The 25,802-nt window shown below is 32.7% G+C and overlaps 1 protein-coding gene across 5 annotated transcripts in view; it reads left to right on the top strand.

Moving 5' to 3' along the window:
• The window catches only part of Lrp1b (LDL receptor related protein 1B), a 1,779,935-nt gene that overhangs the window by 1,508,762 nt on the left and 245,371 nt on the right, over window positions 1-25,802 (top strand). For all 5 annotated transcript variants that reach the window (XM_078017329.1, XM_078017328.1, XM_078017330.1 and 2 more), the window contains exons 48-55: window positions 1,568-1,681; window positions 1,924-2,073; window positions 5,588-5,710; window positions 7,663-7,782; window positions 12,578-12,706; window positions 15,615-15,737; window positions 19,636-19,776; window positions 21,087-21,274. In XM_078017329.1, the coding sequence (XP_077873455.1) occupies window positions 1,568-1,681; window positions 1,924-2,073; window positions 5,588-5,710; window positions 7,663-7,782; window positions 12,578-12,706; window positions 15,615-15,737; window positions 19,636-19,776; window positions 21,087-21,274 (1,088 nt within the window). The remainder of the gene's footprint in view (window positions 1-1,567; window positions 1,682-1,923; window positions 2,074-5,587; window positions 5,711-7,662; window positions 7,783-12,577; window positions 12,707-15,614; window positions 15,738-19,635; window positions 19,777-21,086; window positions 21,275-25,802) is intronic.

Below are 25,802 nucleotides of genomic sequence, written 5' to 3'. Positions count from 1 at the left end.
GAGAAAAGGGTAATCTTGTACATTGCTGGTGGGACTGCAAATTGGTGCGGCCAATTTGGAAAGCAGTTTGGAGATTCCTGGGAAAGCTGCGAATGGAACCACCACTTGACCCTGCTATTGCCCTTCTCGGACTATTCCCTGAAGACCTTAAAAGAGCATGCTACAGGGATGCTGCCATATCGATGTTCATAGCAGCACAATTCACAATAGCTAGACTGTGGAACCAACCCAGATGCCCTTCAATTGATGAATGGATAAAAAAATGTGGCATCTATACACAATGGAGTACTATGCAGCAATAAAAAATGACAAAATCATAGAATTTGCAGGGAAATGGATGGCACTAGAGCAGATTATGCTTAGTGAAGCTAGTCAATCCCTAAAAAACAAATACCAAATGTCTTCTTTGATATAATGAGAGCAACTATGAACAGAGCAAGGAGGAAGAGCAGGAAGAAAAGACTAACATTTAACAGAGACATGAGATGGAGGGAAAGGGAGAGAAAAGGGAAATTGCATGGAAATGAAGGGAGACCCTCATTGCTATACAAAATTACATATAAGAGGTTGTGAGGGGAATGGGAAAATAAACAAGGAGAGTAATGAATTACAGTAGATGGGGTAGAGAGAGAAGATGGGAGGGGAGGGGAGGGGGGATAGTAGGGGATAGGAAAGGTAGCAGAATACAACAATTACTAATTGGGCATTATGTAAAATTGTGGATGTGTAACCTATGTGATTCTGCAATCTGCATTTGGGGTAAAATTGGGAGTTCATAACCCACTTCAATCTAATGTATGAAATATGATATGTCAAGAGCTTTGTAATGTTGTGAACAACCAATAAAAAAATAAAAAATTAAAAAATTAAAAAAAAATAAAAAAAAAGAAATGCTATATTTTTTGTGTACCTTGGCATGAGTCAACCATATTGCCTCTATCAAATGTTAATGATAGTTTTATACAAGAGTATGACATAGAATAGATCGTCAGCGGTCTCCTTGGTATCTGTCTGTCTCTGTCTCTGCCTCTGCCTCTGCCTCTGATTCCATCTCTGTCTCTGCTTCTATCATAGAAGGGGATGCACCACTTCTTCTTAGAAACTAGATTGGTATTTTCCATGAAGCACTAATTAAGCCTTTTCTTAGTGTCATAACCTTGTACTGCTGACTATAGGAGAATACTTTTCAGCAACCTTTATTGTTTTTATGTCATCTCAGTGTGAGACAAGTACAACTGTGTAAGCAAGGCACATTACTTTCCTTCATGGAACTTAAAAATTTATTGGGGCTCCTGATACATGAATAGTGGTTGCAATTCAGTTTGATAAACACCACAACAAAGGGAATAATTGACAGGAAAAGATGTAAAAATTGTGTGACAAGAGAAGCTATAAGATTCATTTAACCCAGCATTGCTGTAGAGTTGGAGGTCAAATTTGATTGCCTGGAGTTTAAAAGGCAAAAATAAATAAAATAATATGGCTTAATTAAAATACTTCAAATATAAAAACAAGGAGTCATTTTTGCGTCTCATCTATCCATTTATTTATTTACATGTTTTTCTAGTTTCAACCTGTGCCACTGTTGAGTTCCGCTGTGCAGATGGGACTTGCATTCCAAGATCAGCACGATGCAACCAGAACATAGATTGCGCAGATGCTTCAGATGAAAAGAACTGCAGTAAGATATTCCATTACCTTTTGTTTGTTCTTGCCTGGACACCTTTGGCATTGAGTTGAATACTATCCAATTTTTTACTGAGCCTCATCCAGAATTGATATATAATTAACCCCTGTTGTGTGAGATAATTGCATATTTATTTCCTCAAATGAAGTTCACATTTCTTGCATTCTCTGACCTACATAGAAGGCTTATAATCTTTGCAAATGAGATGTTTCGGTTTTTTGTTTACATCTTTCTAGATAATACAGACTGCACACATTTCTATAAACTTGGAGTGAAAACCACAGGGTTCATAAGATGTAATTCTACCTCACTGTGTGTTCTGCCAACTTGGATATGCGATGGGTCTAATGACTGTGGAGACTATTCGGATGAATTAAAGTGTCCAGGTAATTCTAGGAAGTAAAATCTTTGCCTTGATGATTGAAGAATACCTAATTGAATAGAATAAATTTCTTCTAAAGATTTAATCATTGAGGCTGGGATTGTGGCTCAGAGGTAGAGCACTTGCCTAGCATGCATGGGCACCAGGTTCAAACCTCAGCACCACATAAAAATAAAATAATGGTACTGTGTCCACCTATAACTAAAATACAAATGTTTAAAGAAAAGATTTAATCATTGAGAATAAAATTTAAATAATATAGACTAAAACATATTCTATTCTAAGTATGCTATTTGATCTCTTTAAATGAATTATAATATAAAATTCAAGAAATCTGTCCTAAGATCTCTTCTTACATGGTTTTTTGATGTTTCCTTCCTCATTATTCCTTTTAAAATTGGTGATTTCATCTATTTTTTTGTGTAGTTGGACACAATACCTATTTTTTATCAATTTATTTTTACGTGGTGCTGAGGATCGAACCCAGGGCCTCACACGACGGCTGAGCCACAACCCCAGCCCCTGGTGATTACATATTTAAGATGTGTAATCTATAAAGCATCAGCAAAAATGTTATAAACCTTGACTTAACTATTGATAGACTAACAAGAGGGATACTGTTTCTCACTACTGACTTTGCTCATGTTATATAGCATGTGTGAGACTGTTGATACAGTTTACATAATTTTTGGCATAATAGTTCAGGTAATAGTTATCATTTTTGGATCAAGATCAGGCAGCAATATTTTGTATCTGCCTATGAACCATCTTTACCTATATTAGTTCTGAAAAGTATTTTCTGACTTCTTAGAAGAAGGCCTTCTATGAAAATGACTTGAGCGATCTATTTGAGGGTACTGAGATTTTAAAAAGATTCAGAAGAGAAAGGTGTTCATTGCATAAAACTGGCACTTTTGAATTTGGACTCAAACTACTGTTAGCCTTTGCCTACCCTGCCAAGAGTCACTTTTCCATATTTAGTTGGTATATAATTTTTAAAAATATTTTAAGAAATTATATTTATGAGAATTTTGTATACCAGTTTGTATTTATATAAACAGGTAAATATAAACTACTAGGAAAAACTGATACTTAGGATAGTTTATGATTTATTCTCTGATACCTTTGTTTCAGGCATTTTGGTTTAAAAATTGTTAATTGCATCTTTAGAGAAAGTGGGAAAAAATTCTTTGGTGGCACTGACTGTATCTCGTGACAGTTCTTCCACATTAAAAAAAAAATCTTGTTTTTAATCATGCAAATACTTTTTAAATATAGAATTTTATTACTTTGGAATCATGGATCCTGTGTGTCATGATTATTAATCTAATGTGTTTTTCATAATAATACATTTTCCTTTTTGTTTGATACTGGGGATTGAATATTGAATTTAGGGGCACTCTACTACTGAGCTACTTCTCAAATTTTATTTTTTATTTTCAAGATAGGGTCTTGCTAAGTTGCTAAAGCTGGTCTTAAACTTATGAGTCTCCAGTCTGAGCCTATTGAATTGCTAAAATTACAGGCATGTACCACTGTGCCTGGCATAATGCATTTTCTTTACTAGGGCTGTAATTAATTTTCTTTTCTTCTTCTTCTTTTTTTTTTTTTTTTATTTTGGTATAGGAGATTGAACTCAGGAGCACTTAACCATTGAGCAACATCCCCAGCTATATTTTGCATTTTATTTAGAGACAAGGCTTCACTGAGTTGCTTAGCACCTGGCTTTTGCTGAGGCTCGCTTTGAACTCCCAGTCCTCCTGCCTCAGTCTCCCGAGCTGCTAAGATTACAGGCATGAACCACCGAGCCTAACAATAGTTAATTTTTGAAATTATCCTTAAAGCACCATATAATAGAAATTTGTTAAACTGGCATTTCATTTTCTTTTTCATATCCTTTGTCTCTTTCTAGGATTAACAAATAATAGAGTAAGCTTTCAGCACTTATAAACAATTGTGATTTTTACATTGGGTAAGAAAGAAAGGGACACTCATGCTGCTTTATGAGACAGGTAGGCACAGGCAGGAAGCCAGAAATAGGTCAGTCAAGACAGTTTGGATGGCGGGCACAGTGGCACACGCCTGTCAGCCTCAGCAAAAAAAGGCTCTAAGGAACTCAGTGAGACCCTGTCTCTAAATAAAATACAAAATAGTGCTGGGGATGGGTCTCAATGGTCTAGTGCCCTTGAGTTCAATCCCTGGTACTGAAAAAAAAATATTTTGAATGATATCTAGGAAGCTGCCTAAAAAACCTTAGTTATTGTTAAGAACTCTCAAGATCTTTTGATTTCATGATAAATTTACTAAAAAATGAATTATTCTCCTTTTCAAAATATATCATAGGGAGACTTTTTATCTTAAAACATTCATTATGGGATATCATAGTGTGATTGGCACGTATACTCTAAGGTTGGCTTCCTGATAGGCTGTGGATGTGGGCCAGGCTATGGAAATCTGAAGGTATGAGAGAAGAGATGACATTAAGTACAGAGAAAAATCCAGTATTTTATATGCTCTTTTGGAAGCAGTAGTAAAAACAACTTTGTAAGTTTTATAAATTACATTTTACAAATTAATTTTATGTACAGAATTTTTATTCTTGTAACATTTTTTATAGTATCATAAATGTCATATTTATTTATTTATTTTTGGTACTGAGTTTGAAGACTTGCTAAGCATACACTGTCTTTTAGCTATACTCCCAACCCTATAATAATCTTAAAAGAGATTCTGCTTTAACATGTTTTATTCCCTAAAAATAGGGAATATTTGCTTAATTTCTATCAAAGCAGATTCAAAATAGCAGGCAGTAGAAACACTAAATCCATATTCATTCAGCAAAGATCTAAGATCTACCAATGTTTTAATTTTGTTGTTTATGTTTATTCTTCATAGGAAATTAAGAATATTTTCCATGAAAACATGATTCTTTGTTTTTAGACTCATTTACTTGAGAGTCAGTCATATCAGCTCTTTTTTTTTTTTTTTTTTTTTTTAGAGGGCGACTTGGGATTGAACTCAGGGCACTCTATATCCCCAGCCCTATTTTGTATTTTATTTAGAGTCAGGATCCCACTGAGTTGCTTAGCACCTCACTTTTGTATAGGCTATCTTTTGCAGAGGCTGCCTTTGAACTCACGGTCCACAGCCTCCCAAGTCTCTGGGATATCAGGGATGCACCACTGCACCTAGCTCTTTTTTCCTTTTTAACTCCATCATCTAATCTCCATACTACGTAATTTAAGCAGTTTTTATGTGGTTAAACTCTTTGTTTCAGGACCCAGTCCTGAAATTGATGTTATTAGTATGTACTCCCAGTCTCCTCTGGTCTGTGATAGTTTCTTAGTCCTCTGGTTTTCAGAACTCTGGCATTCTCCAGGAAAACATCACAGATATTCTTTGTCCATTTGCTTCAAATGTATCTTTTCCAGTTCTAGAAGTATTAATGTTTTATCTACATATATTGAAGAAATTTAAAATTAATTTAAATTAACATTACATTCTATATTTTGTCACAGTTCAAAACAAACACAAATGTGAAGAAAATTATTTTGGTTGTCCTAGTGGAAGATGCATTTTGAATACCTGGATATGCGATGGTCAGAAAGACTGTGAGGATGGGCTTGATGAATTCCACTGTGGTGAGGATTTAAGTCTTGCTTTACTTGATGAACTGTATTATGATTTACATGTTGATGTTCTCTTGCATAGGGATGTAACACAAAATGTTTTAACAGACTTTGATGTCAATTTTCACTTTTGTTAAATAAAACCAAAATGATAAAAATTAAAGTAAAATGAGGAAATTATAATGAGAAGTAAAATTCTCCCGTTGCAATATCTTTAAAAAAACTTTCTGTTGAATTGCTTCCTCTGCCAATCTAAATAATATATGTACATCTTCTTTTCCTGATATATTGACTTCAGGTGGAATTAATATATGTGCTTTGTACTATGAAAAAATAAGGATTTGACCTACACGATGCACGATACTCCTTTCTGGCATTGGAAATTATTATTATTTGAAATTCTGCAGATAACTTGAAATAATATCCTTAAGTTTCTATTTACTCAAACATTTATCCTTACCTTCTAATTTCTCTGTATGTATACTTTATTTCACATTGTCAAGATAAAAGAGCCTTTTAAATTATATTTTATAAAATTTATGGATTTTGTGTTTTTTTTTCAGGCCAAGGAAATGTTCAGTAGGAAAAAGCATATATTCACTTTTAACACAAATGATATACACTGTGATGAGTAGACAGCGTAGAAAAAAAGATTTAAAATGGATCTTCCATGAAATGTCAAACTCCTCTGAAAGTAAATGTCATTGTGAAATGAGGAAATACATTTCGTTTGGTGAAGATCTTATATATCTTTACGTTAGAGCCAGATTCTGAATAAATCTAACAGAAAACTTCAAAAATAGTTTCTGTGGATTTGTAATCCTCAATAGGGAACCATTATATGATTGTTTCTTCTTTAATTTTGTTTCCCAGGCTTTAGTTTTCTAAATTTTTCACTTTTTATATATCATCTGATTAAACATTTCAGTGAAAATGCAATTGTTAAATATTCTTTCAGACTAAACCCAATATTGTTATTTTGACAATAATTTGCATTTTAAACAATGTAATTTGAGAGGACTTTATTTTGAATGATCCCTGTTGATAAATATGATGGGTGGAGGAGGACTGTGGGGGTAAACAAAAGCAATAAGAACTGATATTGGGAAAAAATGTAGTATCTTATTATTGTAAAAATCCTGTATGAAAAAAATCACTATTCCTATGAGTTTGGGTCTTTTTAAGGAAGTGATATATAAACTTCAATGTGTTAAGTACATATAAGCATAAAACTTTTGATTTGTTTTCAAACTAAAACCTCCTTAGCTCACTTTTAAAACAAACATATTTGGTCTGTCCACCCCATTGTTGCCTTGTTTAACATGTATTTTTTTTTCTTTGTTAGTTTAAAAATAGATTAAAGTTAAAAAGGATTACTAAATGAACATGGAATATATATTTTATGACTGCATCCCACACATTTTTAGAGAATGACAGTTTGGAATATAGTTAAAGGTGAATAGTCAGCCTAGTGAAAAGTTCAAAGGCAAGTCCTATGAGAACAGTGTTGAAGGAACATGGTGTGTAACTTGGAAACAGAGGGAATATGCAAGCCGTTGTCAAAATTTTATGTAGAGTTGTCACAGGGAAGAGGAATTTGGCTTGTTTAAGGGCTGATTTTAGAAAAGTCTAAGAAAGAGCTTTCTCATTGTGTAGTCTGTTCTAAGATAATCTTAGCCATTTTTTTCTTCTTTACAGTTGACCCATAATACTTATACATATTTATTGGGCACCAGGTGATATTTTGATATATGTACACATTGTTATAATGTTCAAAGAGAATAGGCATATATTTCTTTAAGCAAATTCATTTCTTGATGGTGAAGACATTCATACTTATTTCATTTAGCTTTTTAAAAATATATAGTTCATTATCCTTATATGTACCTACTGTCCACTAGTACACCAGAGCTTATGTCCCTTAGCTGTTCCACCTAAAGTAAGCTGCTTTTTTTGTTTTCTAGATTCTTCCTGCTCTTGGAACCAGTTTGCTTGTTCTGCACAAAAATGCATTTCTAAACACTGGATTTGTGATGGAGAGGATGATTGTGGGGATGGATTAGATGAAAGTGACAGCATTTGCGGTAAGTAGTTCCTTTTGTGTTCTCAGTTTTTAACCACTTAGAACACTCTTTGCTGTCTTTGTTTTCTTATCTATGAAACATCACTAAATTTATAAGACATACTTATTGTTTTAATAGTAATCTTTTGTTTTACGTATATATACAGTTATATTTAAGATTTTTTCTTAATATTACCACAATTAATTTTTTTTTTACTTTTATTTCTAGTTTTCAGTGACTCCTTTGTAGTAAATCCAATGATTAAGATTGTTGGATCAAATGGTCAAATGTTGGGTGGGGATGTGGTTCAGTGGTAGAGCACTTGTTTATCATGCACAAACCCCTGAATTTAGACTTTGGAAACACACACACACACACACACACACACACACACATAAGGACATAAGAGGAACCCATACTACCACAAATAACATATGTTGTTTCTGTACATCTCTGTGTGTTTTATACCGATTTGTTTTAAATAACAGGTAAAGGAAGGTGACCGCTATATAAGATTTTAAAATGTAATTTTGAATTCAGCCTATTAGAACTGGAGGTAGCAGTTTCAAACATCTATATTTGCCTATTGTATGTCAACTGCAAACACAATGAAATTGCTTTTTAATAATCACAAACATTTTATAGTTTAAGTGGAATTATTAAGTGAATTTCTTAAGGAGTAAAAGAAGAAAGGGAACTAATAGTGTCCACAAATTTATTATAATTGTTCAGTCTACTAATTTATTAACATGTCTATCAATCTGTGTGTTCCATTTGTTTGTACGTCTTTGTAGTTATAAGTATAAATTCTTCAGTAATTAATTTCATCCTGTTGAGTAGCTTGTTAATTGAGCTCATTTTAGAAAGAGAAGGACCTGAATCACAGGATAAGGTGCATAGAGATAAGCACATTTAGCATCTTGTTCAGATTTCAGTTGTGGTCTGCTGTGTAGGTCATGGCCACACAGAGAGTACTTTATAGTACTTGGGCTACACTCAATTTCCCTGTAAATAATATAAAATTGGTGATAACTTCTGAAAGCAGACAATTTATTTTCTTGTCTTTAAGCCAATGGAAATTTACCTTTTCTTTATATAGCTAAAATCATCTGGAGTTATTTGTAAGACAAATAGAAATGTAGAATGATCGGTATCAGAGAGCTTTGAACATGAGAAAACTTAATAATCAATTAGATGACTGCTTAGCCTTTTTCTTTTGTTGCTATTTGCTATTAAATTTTTAATTTTAACAAGAAAACTTACCAATTTTTAATGGGATACTCCTGTTTCCAGTGATTAACTCATCATACTTGTGACCCTCTGTTAAGCCTGTAGTTCATGGCTGCATTGGTAACAATGGGCTTTCTGAGTAGTCTCTATGTAACAGAAGAACCAAGACTCTGAGGTTATACAGTTTAGACTCTTAAATGTTAATGATTATTGAAAAGCAATTACAGTGTGTTTGTAGTTGGCATATAGTAGACAGATACTCACATTTACACTAATATCTCCAATTCTTTGTTCTCCCATGTGTGTTTTCAAGCTGTAGGATTTTGGGAAGCTTAACTTCATTGCCTATTGCTGGGGTTACTTACCTATTAGATACAAAAAGATTTACCTATGTACCTGTTTGTGATTATTTAACAGACCAGTGTGCATTGTATCCACAGGTTTATTGCCATTCTTTTTTGTTTACATATTCTTGCCTCCTTCCTTTTGTCAAAGTGCTGTTGTCATGTCTGAATGTATGTCAGGAATAATGCTTCTAAAATGATCATAAAATGATAATGGACATGTTTGTCAATCATCAAAACACTGAATCTATTAATTTATTTACACATTATATTTTATATACCAACTACAAATCTAATACACTGTATAATCTACTTTAGATTAAACCTCAATTAACAAACTAAATCTAGTATTTTTGAATAGGAAAGGAACCTCACAAATAATTTATGTCAGTAGGCCCCAACATTTATTGTTCAAAAGATCCTTCTAAAATGCCTGTTAAAAATGTAGCTTCTCAATCAGGTGTTCTGATGGGCAATGCGTATATATATTCTTTAATACATAATGATCCTGAAATGGGATATTGAGGATTGCATTTTAGAAAATGATTGTCTAATCTACCTCCATCTTTTGATAAGTGGAAAAGAGAAACACAGAGACAAAAAAAAAAGTGGACTGAAGTTAATTAGCTAACTTAGTAATGACAGAGGTAAAACCAGAATTTAAGATTTCTGAAATAGTAAACAGGGTAGTGACTCTTACCAATTGATGTTTGCTATTGAGTAAGGACATAAGACAGATCAAGTGGAATTCCATTAGCTTGTCCTTCTTCTCCCTTGGGATTCTTTTCCCCGAGGAAGATGATGTGTCTCCAGATGGTAGTACCAACTGTGGAATGAAGCCATGAATTTTTTCCCTTGGTCCATTTTCTTTTCAATTGACTTCAATGTGTTGGCATGTTCTTAATGCAGAATATGTTGAACACTATCACGGGAGACAACAAATTAGCTGTAAAGAACCTTATGCCATTTTATAGCAGGAGAGATCTTTGTAATTATGTAGTCATACCCCTCATTTTAAAGACAGGAAATTCAGACATCAGCCTCCTTCAAGGTTATGCAGAGTTAGATTTCTCCATGGCCAAATCAGTACTTCTCTATTATGACTACCTTGGGAACAAATTGAAAAGATAATAATGGAAGGTATCATGGAGGTTCCACATTGATCAAAACTTCCTTAGTAGAAAAATGTGGTTAAAAAAATCTCAAGCTCAGTAATGCAGAAATTAGAACATTGAATTGAGAATATAATATTGAAAATGACACTTTATGTTCTTCGAGCATGCTTCGAGATAATAAAGAGTTATAATAGAAAAATAATTCTGTGAGAGAAGAATTTTATTAGAGAAGCTAATAAAGACAAACTATTTAGCAGGAAAATTCTTTTTTAGATAAAGGGAACATTTACTTAATGATTATTTTCTGATTTCTTCCAGTAAAGTTAAACCTCATTCTGTTGCAGCATTGACCCTAAATTAAATGAGTAAATCTGAATCACCTGGGGAATTTTCAATATACTATTCTTCCTGTCCTCCAAAAGAAGTATATACCAGGGACAGCCACGTTTATGCGGGAGAAGATCCCCAGGGCTTGGTTTTTTTATTTGTTTTATCTTTTTTTTCCCCCTAGGGTATTTTATTTTGGCAAACCCCTGTTTATCAATTTTGAAAGTATTGTTTTGGAAAGCAGTTTCTACTCATAAAAACTGTATGACTGAAAAGTAAGAGGCTAATAATCATTTAATTAAAGTGTATTGGTCTTTTCTTTAAATGACCAGAAGCAAATATTTTTCATCTATCAAGTCAGTAATATTTTCTTCCTGGAGATGGTAAATTGGCAGGAGAGAGGGTGTGCATAAGCAGTTGATGAATTATTTTTCCATATTTTTACTGATACAGTGTTACATAATGGGATAGGATTTGTTGCTGCATGTTCATACACACACGATATAACAGTACAATTTGGCCATATAGTAAACATTTTTAAATAATTCTAAAGCTATCTTTTAAAAACACCTATTCCTGACAGCTTTTGTTATAAGAAAGTGAAATTTTAAAAGTTAGCTTGGATTCATATTTATATATTTGCTTATATAAAATGTTTTAGTTCAGGCTGGGGTTGTCGCTCAGTGGTAGATCACATGCCTAGCATGTGCCAGGCCCTGGGTTCGATCCTCAGCACCACATAAAAATAAACAAATAAAATAAAGGTATTGTGGTCCAACAACAACTAAAAAATAAATATTAAAAAATATAAAAAATGTTTTAGTTCATTTGTTGATATACAACACTTTATTTAAAATTTTGTATATAAAATGTTTTATCCAAGTAAATACAACTCCCTAAATATTCAGGATATATTACTATTCAAAGGGCCAGGGAAATATCATAAGAGGGGGGGTCATATGACATACGATCATCCTATGGTTATATTAGGAAGAAAATAGAAAACAACTATGACCCTTTGGATTTACAGTCCAAATCAACATTCTTTTTTTGTTTTGTATTGTTTTGCTTTTGTTTTGGCTATATATGTTTGGAAAACATCATACAGCTAAATGAACATTGAATTGATAGAGCAGAGAAAAGGTAGATTTTGTTCATTAGATGTATAAAAACAAAAAGAACATGGACACATTTATTCTTTTTAACAACATATTTAGGATGAATAATAATAACATTAGTGATTAAGAGAGATGCTCAAGAATGAAAAGGATTTTGGCATTCCAATGCCCCATGTAGAACCCTGGGCAATTTGTGCCTTCTGCAAGCTTTTTAACTTGTTCAAGATTTTGTTCCCTTTTCTGTGAAATGATATGAATAGGGGTTTTCCTGAATTAAATGAGTTTCTCTGATAAATATCTAACATATATTAAGCAATAAAAATGATGCTTCCTTGATTCTTACTATTGTGGTCCCTATCATTATAAGTTTGGATCTTTCAAAATGTTGCCCCAGATCGTTCCTAATTCTATGACATTTCTATGATTTGGGACGTTTTACAAGGAGAAAAGAAGTTATTTTCTACCATGTAGCTTTAATAGACATAACACAAATTAGGAAAGAATGTATTGGATGAAAATCTCTACACATCTGTAGGGAAAAGGATAATGTTTGATGATTCCCAATAATTACAGTCTCTTGGTTGTAAGCAGCATTCTTCTGCTTCCCTCTTTTCATTAGGAAATGAAACTGTGAACGTTTTCTAGCGTTTGTTCCTAGCAGCATGTTTCCTTTGTGTTTAAGGTTCCATCACCTGTGCTGCAGACATGTTCAGCTGCCAGGGCTCTCGTGCCTGCGTGCCCCGACACTGGCTTTGTGATGGTGAACGAGACTGTCCAAATGGAAGCGATGAGCTCTCCACAGCCGGCTGCGGTATGGATGTTTATCAGCTATTGTCAAAGAAAACTCTTGGCAACACCCTTGGATGTTTGTGTCATAGTACTTTTCACTTCACGTTTTCCTTCACTTTCCTAATTCCTGGGCCCTTGGGTAGTATTAGATCTAATCAGGTGGGACGTTGTTACCATGGTAGTTCAGAAGCCCCTCTAATTAGCTGTGCAGAGTGTTTCAGATGTGCAGTGGTATTAACCACTTTAAAACCATTTAGATGACTGCAGATTTGTCATTGCACTCTGAGATAGTATAACTGCACCACGTGTGTGAGTGTAGTAGATTTGGCATTTTCTTTTTAATGCCAACCAACCCCCCATGAAAGCTTTCAGATTGCCTATGACAGATACTCTGTAAATAGCTGCTCTGATCTTAGATAACAACTGATCAGGAGGTCAGTAAACACCTATTAGTGCTACAAATAGGGTATTAACCCCTGGGTCGGGTAGAAATAGTATGGATATAGCTGAATGAAGCTAGGGATCATAGGACCACCTTTGGAGGTCAGACAATTTACTAAGTTTCAGATTCTAGGTCACCTCAGGAAATTTTCAGAGAAATTCTCAATAGTAAAAATTTAGATAAGTTCCTTTGCATGGTCAGGAGGATAAAGGGACTGAATATTTGATTGTAGATCCCAAGGTCACACAGGGGATCTGTTGAGCTAAGCAATTTATCAGAAATAGTTCTGCAAATTCTGCTCCTCAACGTATATTCTGCCAATCATCTCACAAATGGCCTATTTCCATGTCTTTAAAACATTGTATTTGAAGCCTTAAGGTAAGTGTGTGTGTACATCAGGGACAGTTGAAGCACAAAAGAAAACGAAAACTTTGAGATAGGCCTATTTACACAGAACTCATGCTATTGTTGTAGAATAATTCACTTTGATCTTGAAACTGATATGTGTGTCTATAAAGGTCGATGGGGCCACTGAGGGCTACATAATAAAGGTTTAAGCATCAATTCAGGGATCCAGATGGTCCCAGTATGTTGTTGCTATTGTAGCAAGTTAACACTCTGGGAAGCATATTAACACTTTTGGACCACATGGGTACTATTAAGTAAATTATGCTAAAATGTAGCAAATTGCACTCCAGTGACCTGCAAGTGTTAATGCCAAATAAGTCACTGTAGCTCACTGTTTTAAGGAAGGATGCATGTGTTAGAATTGGCATAATTCACTTGAGTTATAAAAACTGTCACACAGTTCAGAGTTAGAGGTGTTATTATTAATGCTAACTTGTCCTTTGATATTAATGTCATTTCTATGTGACTTCTTTATAGTTTAAAAATTAAATTTATTGAAAGTAAATTATACTTGATTACATTCAAATAATCCTTTGTGTTTTACCCACTCATGGCTCTATTTCAGTAATTACTAAGATGAAAGCAGAGATTGCTTGGTTCATGTAGTCTGAGGCTGCCTGAGGATGAAGGACTGATAAGCATGTGAATGAATAACTATAATACCTTAAGTATGAGAATGTTGTGTGTCAAAGATACAGGGTCACCACAACGAAATATTATGTCAAGAGTCCTGGGAGTGTCATGGAAAGATTTCAAGAAAAAGTGATAATGTTGTCTAAGTCTCAAAGGACAAAGAGAGGGCTCTTTCATGGAAAGGAAAATGCTTAGGCTAGGAGGCGGGGAAATGGCAGATACTAAATTGCTTCCAGCGTCCATTATATTCCAGTTGTTGTGATAGGTGCTTTTTATTTACATTAATGAATTCCCACAACATTACCATCAAGTGTTTTTGGGGATCTGCCAAAAATAATTACTATATAGGTAGGAAATTAAAGAGCACATGGGAATGCATTGAATATCTGACATGAGAAGATCTGCCTCACATACTATATCTAGTCCTTATGAGAAATTTACCAGACAGATTTTATTATCCTCATTAAACAGATAACGAAACAGATGTCCCAAGAAGATAGATAGCTTCCTTGAGGATACAAATCCAATTGGCAGAGCCACTTTCTGCAAACCATTATTATTTTCAGCATTCTACAATAATATATATAATTATTGACATTTGAAGTGTCCTAACTTTGAATCCTACCATAGCCTTTATCTTTTAGATATAAGATTACTGAAAAAGTTAAATGATCCTTTCAGGTCTTCTATGATTCTATGAGTATAGTATTAAAGTTTATGTCCTGTGCACATGCTTTATTTTACATTTGGATCCACCACTGGTTAGGGACTTGCTGGAGCACTACATTCAAGGATTAGTAATCTCAAATGATCAATGTTCCATTTCATGGGTCAATTTTTTGAATTTTCTGTGGTGATTACAATGGGGCTTATTACATCAGAGATCTTACACACCAAATTTAATACTCCATACTTGCACTTACCCAAAAGGTATATTTTCTTTTTAAAAACAATAACTTTCTCTACTGTCTTTATTTACTTTTTACTTCTGTCATAAACATTACCACTTGGTGATCTCTTCAGTTCTACTTCTGAACAAGGAAGCAACACTTTTATCATGTAACCAGCATGACTGCAAGCGTGAGAGAAAAGATCCACCCGTGTTATTAGCCAAGTTTTTTTCTGACACACAAACATTTGAATTCATTCTTAAAAAGCTTACCAATTGCTACATGGCTTCAAATTTCAGGGGCACTCTGGATTAAGAGTGGAATTTATTAATACTAAAACTTTGAAATGCGTTCATAGAATGTATTACATATGAATACATTCTATTACATAGATGGCATTGTTAACTAATTTGATATATTGGAAATTAAGCAAAATTTTATTTTTTCTAAATAACTAGAAATTATTAGGTATAATTTAATTCCATTTCTAAATTCTAATATGGGAGATGATACAATATGTGCTCCTCTAACTCTATATTTTGTGATGTCTTTCTTAGCTCCCAATAACACGTGTGATGAGAACACCTTCATGTGCCGTAATAAAGTGTGCATTCCCAAGCAGTTCCTGTGCGACCATGATGATGACTGTGGTGATGGCTCCGATGAGTCCCTGCAGTGTGGTGAGTACATCTAGCTCCCAAAGAGGAGGATCTCAGGCAGAAAGCCTTTACAGAAGAACCTGGGTTTGCACAAATCAAAATCAAACACTCCTTTCTTCCTTCCTTCCCTCTCTCCTTTCCCTCCCTCCCTCCTTCCCTCTCTCTCTTTCTTTCTTTCTTCACTTTTCTTAATGATACTAAAGACCAATACATTCAGTAATACCTGGTTGCACCACAAGTAACTTCTTTAAGCTCAAGTATAATTTTACGTGCATTTGGAATTCATGTCCACTTGTAGTGTACTTATAACACTCAGTGACCATGTTGGAAAATCTCTATAAAAATGTCTCTGTTTTATTGTATTTTGAAGTGTTTTGTACAATACTTGGCTGGGTTGTTCAGTGTTACAGCCAGATCAGATATTTGAGTGAGAAAATAATGCAACTTAGCATTGTCAGAAAAGGCTTGTTACTTAACATTTTCCTCCACGTTGTATTTCTACATGTGTCTCATTTGTTTATATTTAATATTTCTATGAAATTTATCTTTACATACATATTTATTTAATGATTATGTATATTATATATGCATGTATATAATTATATGATAAAATCAGTATTAAAATGCCCAGTTAAAGTTGAAATCTCATGTGCACCTATTGTTTCTGTAAAATATTTCAATACATATGCATGAATAAATATACATAATGCAAATCTATGGACTTTATATATGTAAGGTAGTAAATTTAGTGCACTCCTGTGTTCTCCCTGTGCAGTGTCTAAAACCTTGGTCTTTGAAAGGAATCACTCGGAAATCAATGGATATCAGTTTTTATGATCTTTTCACCATTAAGTCATGCATTCAATATGATTTTTTAAAAGCTACATTATAACTCAAGGAATAAATTGAAAGCAGAGTTATTTATGATTGAATACCTCCTCTCTTCTAGATATATTTTGTTGATAAGGAGATGAATGAGACATAGTTTTCCACTTAAAGAACAAATAAGAACATCAGACAGACAATATAATAACATTCTTTTTAAAAATTAAATTATTTATTATAATTTGCTATATAGGAAAGCAGAATGCAATTTATTTCATATTACACTTATAGAGCACAATTGTTCAAGTCTCTGGTTGTATACAAAGTATTTTCACACCATTAGTTTCTTCACACATGTACTTAATGTAATCATGTCCAACTCATTCCACCATCTTTCCTATCCCATGCCTCTTCCCTTTCCCTCCTTCTCCTTTGCTCTATATTCTTTGTCAAATAAGAACAAGAACACCAGTACATGGGATCAGAGTACAGGGTCTCCCTAAGTTGCTGAGGGTTTTGCTACATTGCTAAACTGGCCTTAAAGTTTCAGTCCTCTTATGTCAGCCTCAGTTTCACTTGAATTAAAAGCATTCTCATGCTTCCAGCTCAATAAAATAATTCTTAAAGGAAGCACTAAAGAATATGAACAAAGCATGTTTATTTGAAAAAAATCATATTTAGATTATAAAGAGCATTACATGGTGGTTAATACTTGGATCTTTTTGCTGGGTGGCCTGGATTCCTGAATCTACCACTTATTAGCTGTGTGACCTTGAGAAATGCTTTACCTTTCTGTACCTAAGTTTATTCATTTATAATATATGTATATTAATAATGTTTAACTTATACAGCCCAAAAAAATTGAATGAATTAATATGTGTTCAGCGTGTAGAGCAGTTCTCGGCACATGGTAAATGCTAGTTGTATATATAAAAACTGTAAGTTGATGTGATTAAGGAATAGCTATTAATCTTCTGTGTGGTTAAGCTGACATTAAGAAATTCAATTGGAGCTTGATTGGAAAAAGTCTGATATCTTATTTTATATCATTTGTATTCAGTTATTTTATTCTGAGGCCAGCATACATTTTGAAACAATGGAATAGAAAGTCACAATCAAATATAGGTTCTAGATCCATCTTTTTCAGCAGACTATAAGAAAATATTGCCATAGAGGAGAACCATGAAGGAAAATAAACTAGTTAGCACATTCCTGAAATAGTTCTCCTGGTTAACATTATGGTTGAGGACCAGATTAAAAATGGTAGAATGGAAGGTATGGAAGGTGTGAGAGTTAATACATTATTGGAGGTGGGGGATAATTGAGAACTTTTAGCTTGAGTAACTTGGGATGATTTTGCTATTAATCAGCTTTGTAACATGGGAGATTGAGGTTCAGTTTTTCTGATGCAGGAGCGGAGATATAGTAAAGAATTTATTTTGAATATTTTTAAATATGTAGCATTAATTAGGCAATCATACATAGCAACACAGTTAGTGAAAATATAGTTCTAAATAAGAATCAGTAATGTTGATTTGATGGTCATCAGCATAAAGGTGACATTCAAGCTATACATAAAATGAGAAAACCAGACAATGTGGATAATAGATATTAATAAATCATAAATTGAAACCAGGGTTTCACCTGCAATATGTTAGGGGAGAACATCAGAGGACTTCCTAGAGAAAGAGAAAAGAAGGGAACAGCAAAAGCATATTTGGAAAGAAGGCCAGGAGAGAGGATTATATATATTAAACCAAGAAGCTATTTCCAAGGAAGAATGGTCAACAACATCAAATGCTGTAGAAAAGCCATATCAAATTTTGAGACATCTTTGAATTTGCCACTTGCCACTTGCTGTATATTCACTTCAAGGGCAATTTCAGATCTTCTCTAGATGTTAGAGAAGTGAGTTGATGATTGACTAAAGATGAACTGGGGGATAATCAGTGGAGGCAAAATTGGGTAGTACAGGAAAAAAGAGAATGTGTACTAAGGAGTATATAGAGAAACTTTCATTGTTATTGGACTGGGTAAGACTTGCATATATTTGTCAACTAAGGTGAAGAAACTGGTGAAGAGGGCTGAGAGGGAAGAAATATTATGGAAACTATAGATATTTTTAATTATGCCTTTCCAAAATTATAATCTTTGCAAGTAGATACTCATTACCGAGCTATATTTTATTGGAAATTTATTCTTTTTTGCCATAAAGATTCTCCCTGATTTATCAGAAAGTTTTAAGAGAAGTGACAGAGGGAAATATCCATTCTAAAGTCTAATATTAAAAACAGAATTGGGGTGGGGGTTGTGGTACAGTTGGCAGAGTGCTTGCCTAGCAGATTGAGGTACTGAGTTCGATCCTTAACACCACATAACCAATAAAATAAAGGCATTGTGTCCATCTACAACTATGAAAAAAAATAAAGAAAAAACAGAATAGGCCTTACTTAATAACAGGAATAGATACAAATGTTAACAAGTGATGAGCTCATTTGTCAATTGAACAAAACTTTTTAAGTGACTTTAAGAATTAATATATAGGGTAATTATAATAGTTATTTTTCTTTTTTCTCTAAGAATTAAGTTTTTTTTCCATTTAAACAGTTTCTTTACATTTTGCTTTTTCACAAACATAAACATTACAGCTTTCTGAGAACTAGTGCTATAGCACAGAATCAGTCCTTTTATATTTTCTGGCACCATAGCTAACCTAACCAAGTTTGGTTTTGAAGAAAATTTTTAATGATTTCATTTTAGTTTTCCATTCTAAGACAAATCCCTAGGATATAGACAATAGGTGAAGGAAGATGGTGTAATCGTGTGTGTTACATTCATGTTAGCTCATCTACTAATCAGAGAACCTTTCTCCCAACTTTATTTTCTGGACCTAACTTACTTCCAAACCACAAGGTATCTCTTACAACTTTGACCATTACAACAGAAATAAATGAAAAATATTTCCAATAGAAGGCATGGGTAAACTTGTGATCAATTAAGTATGCTGTGCGTTTGAGGGAATAAAATTTTCATTACTATTTATTGTTAAAATATTTTTCACAATTATTCAGACTGCTTATTTTTTGTTCTCTAGGATACCGAGAGTGTAGTACTGAAGAATTTCGTTGTGCTGATGGGCGATGTCTTTTAAACACTCAGTGGCAATGTGATGGGGACTTTGACTGCCCTGACCATTCTGATGAAGCACCTTTAAATCCAAAGTGTAGAAGTGCAGGTACAAAAATACATAATGCTATGTTTAATCCAAAGTTTATTCTTAATGGCAGAACTATGACTGATTATCTATGTAGTATAATATTCAATGAAAGAAAATTTAAATTATTAAGCATGTGATATCTCTAGTGATACCATATAGGATCCTAGTAACCAACTACATTCTGAGGCTGTTTTAAAATTTAAATATATGCTCAAACTATGAAGATTTGAGGCAATGATTCTCATGGATGCATACCCTGTCCCCTTTCCCTCCAAAATGAATATTTAAAAAGAGTTTATATGAATGTAATTTTCCTACATGGACCTATTTTGAAAATTCAAATATATAAGTGTTCAGGATTTAATGAAGTTATCATACTTTTCAATAGTACTTATAAACTTGCACATTATGAATCAATTAAAACATTTGAGGGCTGGGGTTGTGGCTCAGTGGTAGATCACTCGTCTAGCATATGTGAGGCCCTGGGTTCAATCCTCAGCACCATATAAAAATAAATAAATAAATAAATGTATAAAAAATTGAAAATTCAAATCATTAAAAAATATTTACTGAGAAGTAGTCTATTATCCACACCTAGAAAAAGTGAAATAAGTTGCATGTCATTTGCACAGAAATGTAAACATATTAGCTACTCTTCCCTATTACTATTCTAAAGATGAATATATAGCCATATATTTTAGAATAAACTTTAATTAATAAACAATTTTTTCTCATGAAGTTTATATGTTAATAAACTTCTTTATACATATATGATAAGAGAAATAATGCCGAAGTCATCTGGTTATGAGTAACTGCAAAATCTCAGCTCCTTTCCATCGCTATATTTGGAACAACTATCATTCACCATCAATGTCCTTTTTATGCCCTGACTTAAAAATGTCAATGTTATATATTCTGGAAGAAAAAGTATTTAGAAATGTCTACCTATTCTATATTCTTAATTTTTAGAGGCATAATTTCTCAGAGATCTATAGCTTGAGGAAAATGTCAAACTATCATTATGCTTTTGAACTCATTCTTCACAATTCAAATGAGACAGATAGTCCATTAGTTTTATCGTAGGTGCTTATTTTGATTGCTAATTTTCATAGTAAAGCTACATTTGCAGTATGTGTGAAACATCAGCATACAGTTTGCCCTTGGTTTTCCACATTTTATGTATAAAATATTTCACTGACAATAGATTATTTTAAGTGTAAATATATTTATTATAATTTGACAGATAAGTTATTATATTTGTGAATATTTTCACCAACTATAGTATAAAAAGGCATGCCCTTTATGTTCCATTTGTTTTCTTTTTCCAGAACAGTCATGCAACAGTTCATTTTTTATGTGCAAAAATGGCAGGTGCATTCCCAGCGGAGGTCTTTGTGACAATAAGGATGACTGTGGCGATGGTTCAGATGAGAGAAACTGCCATATAAATGAATGTTTGAGTAAGAAAGTCAGTGGATGTTCTCAGGATTGTCAGGACCTGCCTGTAAGTTACAAGGTAGGTAATCATCAAAAATAGCAACTTACGTGATACTTTAGATTTGAGATAATGAAAACTAGTTTAATATAATTGTAAACCTTAAAAGCCATTATAATATCGCTAGGTAAAACTATTTACAAAATGAGTGTTTATAAAAGAAAACATCATAACAGTGTGGTGTAAAAGTTGTGAGAATATAGTTAAAAAGACAAAAGAATAAAAAATAATTTTCAATATATTCAGAACATAAAGAAAGAAAAGACAAGGGAAGACTCTGCTCAGGGAAGATACAATGATAATAGCTATATAATTTTATATGCAACTCTTAACTTCTTATTTCTGCCCTTCTTTTACCCCTGTACATCTTTGAAGGGTAATGGTCTAATCATTTATTTAGTGTAATACCAGGGCACCACATTTTTTATTATTACAAGCAAGAAGCAAAAACTAGAAAACATGAGCTATTAATTTTGAGTGCAGGTACACTAAAAAAAATAAAGAAAAGAAAAAAACAAATCATACCTAATAGCATAATTGCTTTTTTGTCTGTACCATTTCCCTAAAGAGGGTGATTCACTGGCAAAATTGAGAGGAAGAAATAGCTTCTAAAAACAACTTTTTTTCAGTATGTTGAACTAGTGTATTAAACTAACACAAGATTGAAATACAAATTTGTGGGTTAGGTTAAAATTAATTATGTAGATATAAAGAAGAACTCATTAAGAGAAATCCATTCATAGACTGGGATATAACTCAGCTGGGTACCTGCTTAGCGTGTGCAAGGCCCAAGGTTTACTCCCCAGTACCACTTTTTTTTTTTTAAGTGAGTTGTTTGAAATTTTTTTCTTTTGTTTTAAACTAAGTAGAATTTCTATAAAATTAATAATAGCATAGAACTTATATAAAATGCAGAAACAGTGTACTTCTTATGTAGACATTTGCTGGAATTTGATTCTGTTTTACTGAGTTTGTACCCTTCAGACCTCACATAGGACACTGTGTATATTTATGAACATGATATTTTGTCAAAAGGATCTGGAGCACAGGTCTTTGGAAGAAGTATGACTAAAACAAAAATGACTTGCTAGCTGTATTTAAATATAGGAAGTTCCAGAATAGAAAGCATACGAGGTCTGAGTTGTTTCAGATATTAGAATTAGGGGTTTGAAATTAGATTATGTTCAACATAAAGAAGAATTTTCTAAAATTAGAACTTTTTACATTGGAATGAGCTGTTGTACATGCATCATCTCTAGAAGTATTTCTGCAGTGGTTAAATGAACTTCTTAAAACAATGCTAGAGATAAAGAATGTGTGTGAGACCAAACTGCTTTCCCTGCCAGTCCTATGACAAGCCAGTTCTATATAATGTCAAATTTAGCTGAACAACCAATTTGCTATTTTACGTCTCAGACCTTCTGGTATTATGATTAACTTAACCGCATCAATAAAGATTATACTAAATATCCAAATGGGATCCTAATTAGAATAAGTTATACTCCATGTTTGTATAATATTTCAAAATACACTTTACTACCATGTATATCTAAAATGAACAAATAAACTAATAAAAAATGTTTGCACCATATAAAGGTCTAACCTACAAGCTACAATAATCGTTCCCTTTTACTGGTAGTACACTCATTGCAAGAAAAAAAATATATATGTTTTTACTTAAACAATATCTTTATTTTTTTTAATGTGGTGCTGAGGATCAAACCCAGTGCCTCACGCATGCTAGGCAAGCACTCTATCTCTGAGCCACAACTCCAGCCCAAGAAACCTATAATTAAGTTTTTAGACACAGTATTTTATTAAGAAGTAGTTGAATTTACAGGACTAAGACATGCATGCACTCATTCACAAATACTGTTATTGGAAGAAGGAAACAAACCAAATGAGCCAGGACAGTTCTTAATAGAGTAGGCATCAGATAATTAATTTTGGCAGTAAATAATATATTAAAATCCAAGGGAGCAGGAAAAATTACTTACATAGATATGTTTCATGATTGTTACAGAATTACTATAGATAACTAGTGATAATTTTAAGTCAACAGGTTTATGAAGAATTCAATAGTTCTATTGCATAAATGTCCATTCTATATGATAAATTTCAAAGTATATCTCTAGTTTTTTTTGTGTATGAATTTATTATCTGTCATAACAATCATGGTAGTAAAACATCAAATTTATAGAATTTAAAATGGGTACTTTGTGACATGACATTAAAAATTAGATTTTTACTTAAAATTCAAACATATAGATACTTAGTGCATAGAAATACCATATTTGGAAAACTATTTTTGGTAGAAGAAAATATCATCCAGAAAAGCATATTAAGTCATACTTTTTAATCACTTAAAAGGTTCCTTACAAAGAAATGAGTGTTTATTGTATCAGCATATACTTTCTCTTCTCTAAAGGGTTCATACAATCAAGTGCCAATTCTAGCTGAAATTGACAAAACTGTTTAATCATTCCAAAATGTGTGTATATGAAACCTGAAGAAATGCTGTAAATAATATTCTTAAGTGTGTACATGCATATCAAAACTAATGAATTTTAAAAAACCGTCTATTGGAAGAAGCAAGACTAATGCAAAAATTTACAATGGATAACAGAACCATAAATAAAAGTTTTAAAAGAAGGATCAAACCTAATATTGAACATATTTGTGTGTATGTGCATGTGTGTGTGTATGGCAATTTTTCAATAGAAAATTGAATAAAAAGTCTACATACAACAAAATCCGTATAGCTTTGGGGGAAAAATATCAACTAATGGGTTTCTCTTTTTCAGGAAATAGGAAAAACTATTCTGTAACCTATTTCTCTTTGCAATATCAGCAGAACATGACAAGAAGTCATACTCTCAATTCTGCAGTAAAATGAAAATTGTCATCAAAAGCAAAACTTAGATCTTGGGACTGTGAAAATTTGAGTATTTGCCTAAAACAAACAATTTGTCTACCTACTTAAAAGGAACTAAAATATTTAACTAAAGTATGGATCTTAGCTTGATGGGAAAATAATTTATCATATAAATATAAGTGTACTTTTGGTAGGGAAAAAGATTCAATATATACATTAAAAAATAAAAATAATTCATATTTGTAAATATCACTTAAAAAGTAGCACATGATTTTTTCTAAAACCAATAGGAAAAATTTGAGTAGCTATTTTTTTTCCTGGTTGCTATATGTTTCTATAAAAATAACATAAATCTGAAAAATATGATATAATTCTGGGTGGTAAGAAAAACCAAGATGATATTGAGTCTAAATCTTATTTCATAATAATTTTCTTTCTAAGTGAAGGTAAAATATTTTACACTACTATTTTTCTATTAAATATAGACAAATCTCATATCTTTTTAACTTTAAAAATGGAAATGATTATCATTCTAGTTTCATTTCTTATAGACAGATGTCTTTTGATAATTTGGGAGGAAAAATGTTTTTAATATAAGGTAAATGGCTTGGGATATAATTATCATTTTTAAATGCCTCTCCTTCAAAAGCAAGAATTCATAATTTACTATAAACCTAAACTTGCTTATATAGAATTGTATATTGTAATAACTTTAACCAATTTTACTCTCAATAAATTTATTTTCTGTAAATTTGTTTTATTGAAGCCATCTATTTGATATAGTACTTCTATGGATATAGGCATTCAAAACAATTTTCAACCCTTATTGAAATTAAGATGTGTTTTCTTTTTATAATGTTGAGAGGACTTCAACATATTCTATAGTATTTATTTCGCTTGTTCCATATTGCCTCTTAATGCAACACTGCTCTGTGTCTATCAGACTTCTGGCTTCCTAGCCACATGATCATATGATGTAATTTCCAGGACTTTACAGTAATCACTGGAAAGATTTCTCATTTTAAAAAAATATATATTTGTTCTTATTAATGTATACAGTTTGCCAATTTCACTGTTTTCAAGTGTACAGCTCAGTGGCTTTAAGCATTTTATTTTCTTTGGCCATAGAATAAGCACGAGTTCCTTGTGGCTCCCTAGTACATGTTGCCAGCATGGGTCTTCTCAAAGAAAATAAAAGTGCCACCAATTTAGATTCAATGGGGCGAGGTGGGGAAAATGCTGTGGCTTTTACCTTTTCTTTGCTGGCTTGCCAGTGGGTTCTAGAAATTTAAATAATTCATTGTAATTGATGAGTGTTATTAGATTATTGCAGATGTAAATTGTTAAAGTGGAAGTGCTGAGGGCTTAAAGGGCTTCAACCTTATAAAAGTTCTCAGGAGAAAGGTATTGTTTTTCTTTGGGACACATTCAGATAAAGTTGATGTAATCTTTTTGCTTCCCTCCATATAATGAACATTTTTCTTATATAAAACTTCTATCCCTTAATTAATCAGTAGTTGATTATTTAATACTGTGGACATATAACACTCTAATATCTTTCCCAGTGGATTCGTCTCTTTTACTCTGAAACAAATGCTCCAGTGTATGAAATGTTTACTATGAACACCTCTTGAATGCAAGTCCCTTTAAGAGAGTTTCTTCTTAACTCACTGT

The sequence above is a fragment of the Ictidomys tridecemlineatus genome, chromosome 7 (genome assembly GCF_052094955.1).
Source record: "Ictidomys tridecemlineatus isolate mIctTri1 chromosome 7, mIctTri1.hap1, whole genome shotgun sequence".
In the NCBI taxonomy this organism is placed as follows: Eukaryota; Metazoa; Chordata; class Mammalia; order Rodentia; family Sciuridae; genus Ictidomys; species Ictidomys tridecemlineatus.
The sequence above is the reverse complement of the archived record's forward strand: the minus strand, read 5'-3'. Positions and strand labels throughout refer to the sequence as shown.